Source organism: Canis lupus, chromosome 5 (assembly GCF_048164855.1).
Source record: "Canis lupus baileyi chromosome 5, mCanLup2.hap1, whole genome shotgun sequence".
Classification (NCBI taxonomy): Eukaryota; Metazoa; Chordata; class Mammalia; order Carnivora; family Canidae; genus Canis; species Canis lupus.
Genome location: NC_132842.1, coordinates 975029 through 988015, shown reverse-complemented (window position 1 = coordinate 988015; position 12987 = coordinate 975029). Strand labels below are relative to the sequence as shown.

At 44.6% G+C, this 12987-nt stretch overlaps 1 protein-coding gene across 4 annotated transcripts in view; it reads left to right on the top strand.

Moving 5' to 3' along the window:
• Window positions 1-12987, top strand: part of NRP1 (neuropilin 1) — a 137352-nt gene that overhangs the window by 117200 nt on the left and 7165 nt on the right. For 2 of the 4 annotated variants that reach the window (XM_072825167.1, XM_072825165.1), the window contains exons 12-15: window positions 2497-2556; window positions 7750-7887; window positions 11761-12032; window positions 12754-12850. In XM_072825167.1, coding sequence (XP_072681268.1) covers window positions 2497-2556; window positions 7750-7887; window positions 11761-12032; window positions 12754-12850 — 567 coding nt within the window. Of the gene's footprint in view, window positions 1-2496; window positions 2557-7749; window positions 7888-11757; window positions 12033-12753; window positions 12851-12987 lie in introns of all 4 variants that reach the window. The other 2 variants (XM_072825166.1, XM_072825164.1) reach the window with 1 other exon arrangement.

The following is a 12987-nucleotide window of genomic DNA, read 5'->3' as shown; positions in this document are numbered from 1 at the left end:
ATAGGGTTACAGTTTATCTACAGCATTTAAAATCTTTTATTGGTTAGATAGAAATGAGGTCTACTTTTTTTTTTTATGTATTACCATGGCAAAGAAAAAGTCATTTTCTCAAGCCAGACCATTTGTCTCAATTTTTCTGTAAATATATGCATATATTAAGAACTTCCAGAGGTCTTGATAATGCCTGTTCCGTGCTCTCATCAAGAAGAGATGATTTCAGAAAGAATCTCATGTTTCAAATTTCTTTATTGCATTAATGGCCATTTTGGATTGTGTTTTTGTCTTTGGTTTTTTGTTTTTGTTTTTGTTTTTTTACTTATTTTGTTTTATGAAGCTCTTTGTTATCCTTTCTCTGAGAAAGGGCATGCTCATGTGTAAACGTTTTTGTGAGAAGCAAAAGCCTCCCCTAACCCAGATATCCTCTCACATGGGGATGGTTCACATCCTAGGCTCTCACACAGCTCTGCACCATCCTTGCTCCTCCTGTTCCAGGCTTTACTGTTGGAGCCTCAAACTTGGCACGTTGCGTGTAATGGAGCCAAACAAAAAGCAGCCTCACTTTAACCCTGTTAGGAGGGAATGTGGAAATCAGGATGAAATTAGGATGAATGCTCTCTCTCGTGCGGTATTTGGTTCTTTCATGCAGATGGTGTCATAATTTCTCCTCCCGGGGCGACAACTTTGAATATAGTGGGAAATAAGGACTTTAGCAAAATGCTCATTACTTACAAACAACACTGAATTTCAGGTGAACTGTACTGAACGTATGGAAATGAGCAGAGGTTTCGCTCTCTTCCATACTTCCTTGCCAAGATGAAAATTCACCCCTGAATTTACTCATTTGCAAATGCCTTTGAAGTCAATAGATAATGCAGTTGGTTTCAAAGGTACCAGGAGGCCAAATTTCACATTGGATCTGGGTGTACCCAACAGCAGAATTTGGTTCCCAACCTATAACAAAACTGATAATGCATATCGGTCTTAAAAAGTGAATTTTCACCTTGAGTCTTTGTCCTGTAAGACCACCGGGAACGGAACGCTAATGTATGCTGGCCTCTCTCCAATTCTGCCATTATAGATTCACCTTCTTAACCCATAATATATATAATTCCTTCTTCCTAGCGCCTGCCTCATTGAGGCCAGGCACACGTGTGACCACTCATCCAGCATATTTACCGGGAGAGCAAGGGTAACATGACTTGGTGCTGCAGTCAATTAGCTCCAAAATCTTCATACCATCCCAAGAGCACGATTTTACAGCTCTCTGCTTTGTAATCTGGATGATTTCTGATCTGTGGAAGCTGCAGGGTAAAACTAGGGCCTGGCTAGGATAGAGATGATCACACAGATCTTTATTGAACAAAACTATTAGAAGGCATACAGTGGCACCTTATAAGCTTCCTTCAGAGCTTCCCATGATACTCATGAGCCCACCCCATGCCCTTCCCCAAAGGGCAACTCTTGGGGTGACAAACAGATGATCTCTGACCATAACAGATACACATAAGGAGAAATGGCTTTCTCAAAACATCCAAGTAATGAACAGCAAACCAGTGTGTCCCATACTCAGTGGCTTATAAGACTCACCTGAGAAACTTTCAAAAATTCAGATGCCAAGGCCTTACCTCTGGAAATTCTGGTTCTGTGGGGCCTGGGGAGGATTCGTGGATTGACAACTACAGCTTCAAGGCGCTCAGGTGACTCTTATGGTTGACAAGTTCCAGAACACTACTTTAAAACAGTGGTTTAATGAGCAGAAAATGGAAGCGCCAAGATGCAAAACAAAAGAGGGTGAATCACATGGTTCTGTCACCAGGAATCCCAAAGTTGACCCCAGCTGATTGGAAGCCCCCAGTGTCCAGGGTATTGTTTCGGCCATCTCCTAGTGCTCCGGGCCTATGAGGCAGTGTGTCTCCCTTTGCCTTTTTCTGTGGTTTCTCCAAATCACATAGTGCGCAGAGTATTTGCCCTCAGGGACACTAAACAACTGCAGCAGCTGAAGAAAGGAGGAGCTGCTGCTGCCCACTTCAGCTTTCTGATTTTAAAACAGATTGTGGGGAGCAGCCCTGCACCTCCCTGAAGGCTGGCACCTGAGACCTTGGGAAGCTGTCTGCGGCTTAGAGGCCCAGGTCAAGTTTAATTCCTAAGTCACTGAGGATGTGTGGAGGCTTTTGCTTTTCACAGTTAGGGTTGTGTAGCACACTTAGCCTGGGAACCAGGGAATGCCCTTAGAACCGAGTCTCAAACTCTCCATACCACCTGGATGCTTGGTGAATGCATGTGTCAAGTAAAAAATCGTGGCTTATTTGCACTTGATCTTGTGGTGGGCAAAATCCAAGTAAAAAGACAACCACAGGGGGAATGAAAGGAAGGATTTTCTCTGGGAAATGTTTACCTCTAACAGATGTAGGAAGCATATAGCATTTCGTTACTGTGTATTATCCACAAAGCTCCCTTTTCCTGATTTTTGTGTGTTACTTATTTTTCGCTTTGCAGGTGGTACCACTGTGCTGACCACAGAAAGGCCAACCGTGATAGACAGCACGATACAATCAGGTAGCAAATCAAACAGAAAACGGGGTAGATTTCGTGTGCGCCCCCCTCCCCCCGTAAAGTAGCCACATTAGCCGGGCTTCTCTGTTTCGGTTTCTCTCAAAGTCCTAGAAGAGAGATGCCGCGCAGCATCTGGTCTCCAAGCACGAGCCATAAATATTGCTTTCCTTCCATCCACATGTATATGCAGCAGGGAGTGAGGTTTCCTTCTCCATCAGTAATTGCCAAATGGTGACAATCCCAGCTCTCGCCGGAAGGAACTGGATAACATACTTTGTTTAACGCAGCACATCTAGGACACGGACTGTGTTTGCAAACTCCAGGAGAAGGAAATCTCGCAGGCAGCAGCCTGACTATTTATTTTCATCACAATTCTACAAAACCGAGACAGGCAAAGTTTGTCAGTTTTGCCTGCCACGGAGCTGGCAGTTTGACAACAGCGTTTCCAGTGGGCGTGCCACGAAATGGGGTGCGGTGCGGTGCGGTGCGGGGAGCCGGGGCTGTGATCGTTGCGCCCTCGGGGGGCAGCACCTCCGTATCCTTTTATTCATAGATGAGCCTGATGACTACAAACCCCTGGCGCCTGTTCCTCGGGGGCCAGCCCGCAGTTCAGCGGCAGCCTCCCCGCCCCCATCTTTTGTGTTGTGTTAGTGTCCTGCAGAATTCCTCCCCACGGACACAGGACACACACGAAGGGAAACAAGGGAAACGGTCAGTGTGAGCAATCAGAGGTTTCAAATACTTTAAAGTTAATCATTAGAAGAGGGTGAGCAGGTCAGTTTTCCAGCTTCTCCCATTTCCTTTGCCGAAGCCCACTGAGCCTTGGCCTCCGCAGTCATTTATTAATGGGGCATGTGGTGTATATCAGTGTTTCCTCGACAGTAGGACACTCCCCGGCGAGGCAGACAGCAGAAAGGCCTCCTCTAATTAGTCTGCTTCCTTAAAGAACACCGTCACCGTTGACCTGATTAAACTGCAAAACAAACTTCCCTTCCCTCGAACTTCACCCCGAGTTCCCCTGCCCTGTGCTCAGGTGGGTAGAATTCCTGTGACCCCGCAGCTCACGCACCCCCAGCTGCCAAAAGGTGAAACAGAAGAGGTTCTGTTCCCCTGAATTCGGAAAACACGACAGTCCAAGGGGACATCTTTTCGAGTTCCGAGCGTTCCGAGCTGTGGCCTTCAGGGGTTGTGTCACCACCCTGGTGGCCTCTCGCTGGCATCCTGCCTTCCTCCGCCTTGTAGGGTGCTTCTCTGTGGGGTAACCATCAACTGGCTCTCTGGGAAGGGGGCCAAGGTGACAAGCTGAAGTTCATTGTCACTTTCTGGCTAAGCCAGGGTTCAGGACAGTTCAGTGATCTAGGGATCATTGAAAAACGTTAAGTGAGCCAGAGCTCTGGAGACAATGGGAAGGTATACACCAGATTCCACAGTGGGATAATGTCCCCTGGACGCTAAAGTTCAGCAGCGACTTCGTGAACGCATTTGGTTTGTGCATGAGTTCAAGGGCCAGCCTTATACCCCATCCCGTGGGCTGACTGTAGTCAGGGCACAGATGTATAGATCCTGAACCAGTGAGACCCACAGCCACCACCATCTGATCCAGTCTATGGCAGACCACAGAACTTACTGATAGAGGGTGTCTGCTCCCATTTTGAGTTCCACAGTCAGCCCAGAGTCCTTTATAAATCACTCGATTTCTTGTTTTTCCATGGCCTGAGTCACGAATCTGCCTCCCCGTCTTTGTGGATAATGGACCGTCTGATCTTCCTTGAGGAGTTCTGTTCATTACCGCCTTCTGACTAAGTCAGAATAGTTCGTGAGGCCCTGAGCGTGCATCAAGTCAGAGGCCAAGTCTAACTTTGAGGTGTTCACCCAGTGGTCGGACCCACCTCTCTGATAATTTGATCCATACTGTTCTGCAGGTTTCAGATTCTTCAGGCATCTTTACAGGCAGTATATTGAACTTCTAAACTGTCATCTAATCTGATTTTGCTGAAGCCATTATAGACTCAAACAGAGTCTTAAGATTTCATTTTTGAGGATCCTTATCAATATAATAAACTCGTGGGCATATAATACTCATATACTGATTTGATGCATCTGATTGTAATCAGATGCATCAAAGCCTATTAATACTCTACCAGAAAATGATGAGAAATCCTGCATTTTCAATCCAGCTCTCCCTGCTGAACCTCTCTCACTCTGAGGATCTTCAGAGGCTCCTAGAGCAGCTCAAGGTCTGTTGGCAACCTGTGACTGCATGGGCCTGAGCTCCTCCACTTATTTGGCCTGAAAGACCAGTCTGAGAGTAAGCTAGTTAACATCTTCAAAAGAAGTTTGGAATACCAGATTCCAAAATTAAATCCTTGTGCATATACGGTGCTAATGATTCAAATGCCGGCAAGATAGTTTCCACGAACACAGCTGGTACTGGCACACAGCGGCTATAAATTTGTTTTAAGTTCAGAATATTGTTTCCTGCTATTTTTAAGAGTCAAGAAGGGATTTAGCCAGATTATTCCCAATGAATTTAATGAGAATTGTGCAGCCACAGGGCCTGGGTAATATTTTGAAGACTGAAAGGTCACTGGTCCTATACATGTATTTCATTCATCAGTTTGCTTTTTTTTTCTCTTTCTCTCTCTCCCCCTTTCTCTTCTGCTTCTGTTCTTCTTTCTTCCTCTCTCTCTTTCTTTCCATTTATTTCCTCCCTATAAATGTGTGTGTGTGTGTGTGTGTGTGTGTGTGTGTGTGTGTATGCTATGGGTTTCACCTGTAGCCTTTCTGGCCAGGCTTGCATTGTCAACATTTTCTTACTCCTAACCCCTCCCCCACCATATGCTTGGATTTAAAAAAAAAAAAAAGGAAAGACTATTTCTTTTAAATTAACAAGATTGCCATAGATTATATGACTAGGGCAAGAAGATGAAAGAGTAGCAAAATACAAAACATTAGAGCAGATCATCTTGTTAAAGTCGTAGGATTGGAGAAAACATGAGAAGGTCAATGTGGCCCACCGCTCAACGCAGCTGCAGAAATGCTTGAGTCCTCCTTTCAAAGGAGGCTGTCCTATGTCCTGGTCATTAGCAACACATCCAAACTCATATATTTTATGATGTCACCAGAATATTAAGAGCCAAAATAATGCATGGTGTGGTTTCTATTCTGTACAATAAATTTAATGTATTAAGCAGAAATACAACCAGAAATGTGTGTGCTGTAATGGCTCGCTGCCCTCCTGCATGTGCATGTCTTATAAAGTACATTGAAGGAGGAAACCCAAAACCACACACATATTAACATTTTCCAATATTAACATTTTCTAACATGAGATTATGCAACAGTACATTCCAGGTTCGTGGGTGTTGGCATCCAAGGTTGCTCAACCATTCAGTGGCTGTTCAATTGACTGTAGTTCATCTGCATAATTCAATCTTGCTGCTCAAGAGTGTGGTAAATTTTGGGGAGGATTTCTCATGCTTTATAAAGCCCTATTTCATGGCTATGATAAGCTAGACATGAAATATCTCTCTCCGGTGACACCATAGCTGTGAAGTACAGCCCTTTCCCACTAACTGAAAGTGCACATGTTATACACAACTTGTGGCTCGCTAGTTACTTTTCCCAACTGGCTCTGCGCCCCCTTTGGGAGGTCTCATTGTCATTGTAAGGGAGAATCCATCCTGCTCGGTTTTGACATTCCTTCCAAAATTTTCCATTAGCATTTGCAAAGGGTTCCTTGGAAACTAAAAAATGCAAAGTAAATCATCCTGATCTCTTAAGTAAATCTTCCCATTAAAATCCCTCGGGCCATTATGGAAGTGGGGGAGGGGTCAGGCTGCCAGAAGAAAGCAAGTTTGTGTTGTGTTAAACACAGACCAAGTTAAAGAAAAGATCAAAACAAGATAGGGACTCAGCCTGACCCTACTACAGCGTACCATACTATACCTCCCTTATTGTACATACGGAGTTGTTCTGAGACATATTCAAGATCAATTGGCAAGATATCCTAGGCACCTTCCTCTCCGTTTCAATGCTGCCATCTTGTGGACTACCCACACGCAATGAGAAGCAGTGACCTTCCTTCATTAGAGAAACCAGCCACTTTGTGTGTTCAATTTTATATAGGGGGAAAGACTGGGGCTGACAGAAGCACAAGAATTTTATCTTTAAGATTCTTCTAATTATTAGCTTCAGTTTTCTGAAAACAAATTCCAAGCCACAATGATTTCATTTCTTTCACACTTAAAAAGTTAAGTTACTTCTTAAAAGGGGTGGGGGGCTGGAGTAAAAAATAAAGCTATAGAGGCTTTTAAAAACACCACAGTCAAATAGCACCTTGTAGAACACACAAGACAAATCATTCCTGAGAATCCATTCATACTGTTTTCAAATTCCAAGAGAAACATTTTTTTGAACATTAAAAAAATTTTTTTAAGTGGACAGCTCTTTAAAACTGCCTTGGCAAGCAATAAATAAATAAATAAATAAATAAATAAATAAATAAATAAAACTGCCTTGGCTTTTACATGAACTCGCATGGAGGTTTTCATTTACATGCAAATTTTTAAATTCTCAAAAAAAAAAGCAGAAACTTACACTTCGAATTAATTAACCTGATACAAAGCACAGGAGAAAAAAAATAACCTTACGAAATGCTTCAGAGATCTGGCATAAAGAGCTGAAGCATTACCCTGTGTGGTGAGAATACAGATAGCCTCCAGGATAAGACATCCAGCCAAGTCACATTTCTAGACTTTTGAGGTTCACGGGTCAATCTGTACTTAAGATTCTTTCATTGGTGGATATCAGTCTATGATTTATCCTCAAAAACAGAGTATCTTTCATATTAAATGTTGTGGGCAGGAGGAGAACGCGATAGATGTAATACATATGCTTTGGAAAGTAACCTTCCTGGAAATTTTATGTAAAACCATTTGACAGACAGTCCATAATCTTTTTAAAGCTGGATAAAAAAAAAAAATCCGAAACGTGATTTTGCAAACATTTTGACATCTCCATGCGTGTTTTGAGTTTCCTGGTAATCCCAGATTTTGTGGCTTTCCCAGAATTTGGAAACAGACGTTAAGTTATATAAATTGTGCCTTTCGTGAGCGTATTAAGGGCCTTTCTGACCTAAATGATTAAATGTGTCTTTCTCTGCTTGTCTCTATTTTTCCTTTCCTCCCACTGCAGAGTTTCCAACATATGGTTTTAACTGTGAATTTGGCTGGGGTTCTCACAAAACTTTCTGTCGTTGGGAGCATGACAATCAGGTGCAGCTCAAGTGGAGTGTGTTGACCAGCAAAACTGGACCCATCCAGGATCACACAGGTAATGGAGAGTTCACTGCGGCCCCGCTTCTTTGAATTAGAGAAGGTGTTACTGTGGAGGGTGTCTGGGGTCTGTGAGATTCAGGGTGTTAGGAAATACTACCAAACATTCACTTGCACTTTCATTTCCTGGAATTACCAAGATCTCCTTTCCTGGAAGAGATGCTCCTACACCCAGTAGCAGAGAAGGCTGATGAAATCTGGCAACTGGTGGCCTCTTGGAAAAACAGCAAACTGGGCAAAGCTTTATGTGTGAATGACTACCTGTTGTATACTTTTTCTGCACCGTTTTCATGGAAATCTCAAATACATTCAAAAGTAGAAAAGCCTCAGTGAAATGAACCCTCTATGGATATAACCCAGTTTAAACAAGCACCAAATCATAGGGCTCTTATTTTATCTCTCTCACCCCTGAATCTGGATTATTTTGAAGCAAATCCAGGCATATGTCATCTCATTTATTTTGCAGCTAAAGAAACAATAAGTAAGCCTAATGCTTGCCCTCCCTTGACCCTTGAAGTGGACGTGGAACGAGGTGGGGTGGGATTCTTCTTCTTTTGATTGTCAGTCTGGCCCCTTTTTTCAGAGCAGGTGGAAATCTCACCCGGCCTGCCCCACCTCCGGTCTTACTTTCCTACTAAGATTAATTAGTGGCAGAGGGTTGGGCTGGGGGTCCAGTGGGGGCTGACAGCCACTCCAGTGAACTCTTTATCCACTGCTATCCTGTTGTCCTCTTAGTCATTTTGTCTTGGAGTTTGAGGTGCTGCGTAAAGATACGGTGGTGTCCTACAAGGCCCACACATACACATGCTCCTGCACACCCACAGCACTCAATGGGCGGACTTCAACCCGACTCAGTGAAAGTTACAGGACTGTTCCCTCAAGAGGTGGCTTCCCAGATGATACCCTAGAGGGACATCTGCTGATGCTGACAAGAGCTCTTTAAGCCAAAGTCCTCCATGCTGGGTTTTGGATGAGTGGGTCAGTGGGCCAATGGATTAGCCGAGGGCATTTTATGCCTTTCCCATTTTGTCCTTCACTTTTTTCCTACCAGTGAATATAACCATTAAGTAGGTTGAATTGGCTGCCTTCTACCACAGCTACCTCTTTGCCTAATGAGAATGACAAGGAAATTGGATAAAATTGGACTCCTTCAATTCTGAGACACTTTCAATTGAATCTTAAGACAAGCAGTTTTAGAAAACTTAAAATACTTTGACTGTAAATGGCATTGTACATATAAATGGCATCAAATTAACCAAATGCAATTAGCTGAAATGAAGGCAGTAATGGTGGAAAAATTGATGCAAAGTGAAGCAAAATGGCTCAGTAGGATCTGACATTCAAAGGAGGTTAAAAGCTATGTTAGCCAGAGACAAAAGATAAAAGGCTTGCAGAAGTAAAGTGCTAATTGAGAAAATGAAGACAGAGTTCCTGACCCCGAACTCTGATAAAACCCCTGAAAGGAAAAATATCAACGCTTTATGCGTTGGAGTATCAGAAAAGGAGGGCTTGCCTTAGAGTAACAGCTGAGAAGTGCGATTCCTTCAGAAGGATTTGTCTCTTTTGTTCTCCCATACACCCAGATTTGCTTGGCTGTGGTACCAGGTCTGCCCTGAAGAGAAAAAGCCTCCTACAGCAATAGAAACACAAGCATTTGCTGCGCGAGAGAGGGGTGAGCCTGACATCTGAAAGGCAGGAACTTGTTAACATAAAAAAAAAAAAATCTAAATGAAAAGAGCCCTACACACAGCACACATGCACACAGATGACATTAGGCAGTACTCCACACTTTGCAAATCAGTTATGGAGATTTCTTTAAATTAGCACTGTCTAGGTTAAATATGCTGCTGTTCACTTTTGAACTTCGCTGAAAGAATCCCACTTGGTTTTCTGCATTTGGCTTCTAAGAGGGAAGCTACGTACCTCCTTACAGAGGATTCCTGAAGCCCACCATCTTCCCTGGTTCATTGAACAAGTGTTATTTGAGGAGCCCCGTTACTTGTGAGGTGCTATACCAGGCCCCGGGGATACAGGAACAAAGGAGGGTTGGCCCTGCCCCAGGAGCTCAGGGTCTGGCTGTGGGCCGGAAGTGATTGCTCTGCAGGTGGAGTGAGCAGCGACTGGGAAGATAACACTGGGGGATCAGAGAAAGTTCTGCCCCTGAGAGTGTAAGCTGGCGTGCACAGAGGAGGAGAGATCGCAGGCGGTGTGGTTGGACAGGCTCCTCTGTGAAGTGGTTAGATATGTGGCAGGGGTGTGTGGCCCTGGGTGCCCCATGAAGAAGTGTGGCTAGGCTGACGGTAGCGAGGAGCTGCTGACAAGCTCCATGCACAGGAGCGACATGAGCATGTTTTGAAAAGACCGCAGCAGTGTGGGGGCCGAGGTCAGGGGAGATTTCTCAGGCCATCTTCCTCCCTCTACCCATGTCCAGTGTCCTCCTTCTTCCACCTGTTCTCCGGCTAGCCAAAAGAAACCTCATGGGCTCCGTAGATGTGCTTCTCCTCGGCAGCATCTCTAACTTCAGTGTTTTTCCCTAAGAATGGGGATATTGGTCACAGACGCAAGATGGGTGCCTTTTTCACCCATGCCTCTCTGTGGGCTGAGACCCTACTCACCCCGGTGAGATGGCACTGTCACACGGATGGGGAACCACCACTTGGTAAAGTAGCAGGAGAAAACAAACCCCAAGAGCAACAGCATCTGCGCGGTCATTGCGTGGGTGCTCCATAAAGAGCGTCAGCCATGCTGCTGCAGCTGTGGATTTTATTTCCACCCTCCTTTTATTATTCCATCTGTCGGTTTTCTTAAGAGGGTTTTGGTGCAATCTCACGTAAGCAGCCAGGTGAGAGTAACAAGCTGCCCGCTGACCCATCCACTTCCACCAGCACACTGTTGACACAGGCCAGAAGACACAGGATGTGCCCACATGTGCACAGTGAAAGACTATCTCACAAACACTCAAACCCCTTGGGCAGCAAACAAAACATCCTGCTGCCCACTGAGGCCCAAGCATCAGATTCACACTTACATCAGGTGAGACGTTAGAGTCGATATTTCTATTTGCAGAGCAAACAGTGAAACATGAGTTGTGTGTGTAGACCAGGTGGTGGCAGGAGGAAATGTTCCCACTGGGGGTAATTAAAAGCAAAGCCAAGAGTAAGTCCTTGCAGCTCGGCAAGTATCTACGTTGCCAAAATGGCACATCCTAATAAGCCTCAAAAATGCAACCTTGCCTCTCCTTGAACCAGAAGCCCACATCAGACAGGAGCGGGACTTGCAGCTGAAATTCAAACTCTCAGGTGCATCTAAGGAATTTGTAAGCCGTTAAAATAAACTAGGGAAAAGTCATCTGAATTTGTGGGAAAAAGAAGATCACTAGATTATTTGGGAAAACTGCAAATCGATTATTATCAAGCAATTCTAGTATCATCACTCAGCTGAGATGATAAATAAGAACACATCTAAATTATTCCATGTAATGTCTGTGTTCGTATCAGTGCTGCTGAAACTATTTTAAAGTTGCACGAAAACAGGTCTGCCCTCTGCTTTCAATGTGCTTGCAATGACGCAGAGGCCAGGTGGGGCCGTAGCCCCGGTCCATGTGACAGTGCATTCCACATCACAACCATAGTGTCTGAATGAATACTGCCTTGCAGCCTTCTCCCAATCAAACACCGGCTCCAGAGGCTCGGGGTGCAGCCTTCGGTGCCAAAGAGGTCCCCAACAACTGCACACCCTTCCCTTCCCACCGCTTATTTGGGTTCCTGGTGCTCAGCCCAGGAGAGCAAAATTGAGTCTTGGAAATTGAAAGAAGGGACGATGGAGTTGTAAATGTGGCCACTCCCCCTAATCTGGTTTTTTGTCACAGCAGGTGATGGCAACTTCATCTATTCCCAAGCAGACGAAAACCAGAAAGGCAAAGTGGCTCGTCTGGTGAGCCCCGTGGTTTATTCCCAGAACTCGGCCCACTGCATGACCTTCTGGTATCACATGTCTGGCTCACACGTGGGCACACTGAGGGTGAAGCTGCACTACCAGAAGCCAGAAGAGTATGACCAGTTAGTCTGGATGGCCATCGGACACCAAGGAGACCACTGGAAGGAAGGGCGGGTCCTGCTCCACAAGTCTCTGAAGCTCTATCAGGTGTGTGGTCTCCTCCACCACCCCTGCCACCCCGGAGGAGGGCAGCTCTTTCAGGGGGAAGGGGATAGTATTTTGAAGATTACATAAATGAGACATGGGAATTATTCCAATGATTATTTCAGGTGCCTCCCAAGTCTGGGATTTTGCTGCGGTCATGATACTGAGCTGATGATACTCTCAGCAGCATAGTTCCATCTCCAAGATTATAGGAATAGAACCAATTTGCTGTGAAAGAGGGGAGAATGCTACTTTATAATCTATTTCTGGGTTGTCACAATGAACATTCCTTTTATTGGCTGCTCCCTCTGGTTTTAAATTTTGGATTATAAAATGAGAGTGTTAGGAGAAGTTTTATGCCATCACCAGGCAGTTTTTTTTTTTTTTTAAGATTTATTTATTTATTTATGATAGACAGAGAGAGAGAGAGAGAGGCAGAGACACAGGCAGAGGGAGAAGCAGGCTCCATGCCGAGAGCCCGACACGGGACTCGATCCTGGGACTCCAGGATCGCACCCTGGGCCAAAGGCAGGCGCTAAACCGCTGAGCCACACAGGGATCCCCTCACCAGGCAGTTAACACAGATTGATGAGCAAAACGAGTGCTTAGATGAAATCTCATGATTTTAATTTATGTGCCATAGATTGAACTGAACAAGCATTTGTAAACACTGCTATTCGGGACCAAACATTTCAGTACCGTAAAAATTATCTCATTTTGTTAGGTGATTTTTGAAGGCGAAATCGGGAAAGGAAATCTTGGTGGGATTGCAGTGGATGACATTAGTATTAACAACCACATTTCCCAAGAGGACTGTGCAAGTGAGTATGAACTACTGTATAAGCCAGTACCAGGCTTGCTCAGGGCATTAAGATTTTCATGCGAGGGTTTTTGTCTTGCTCATTTAAACTTAGAATTTCAATGTGGGTTCTAAGCACATCATATGAAATGCATACTT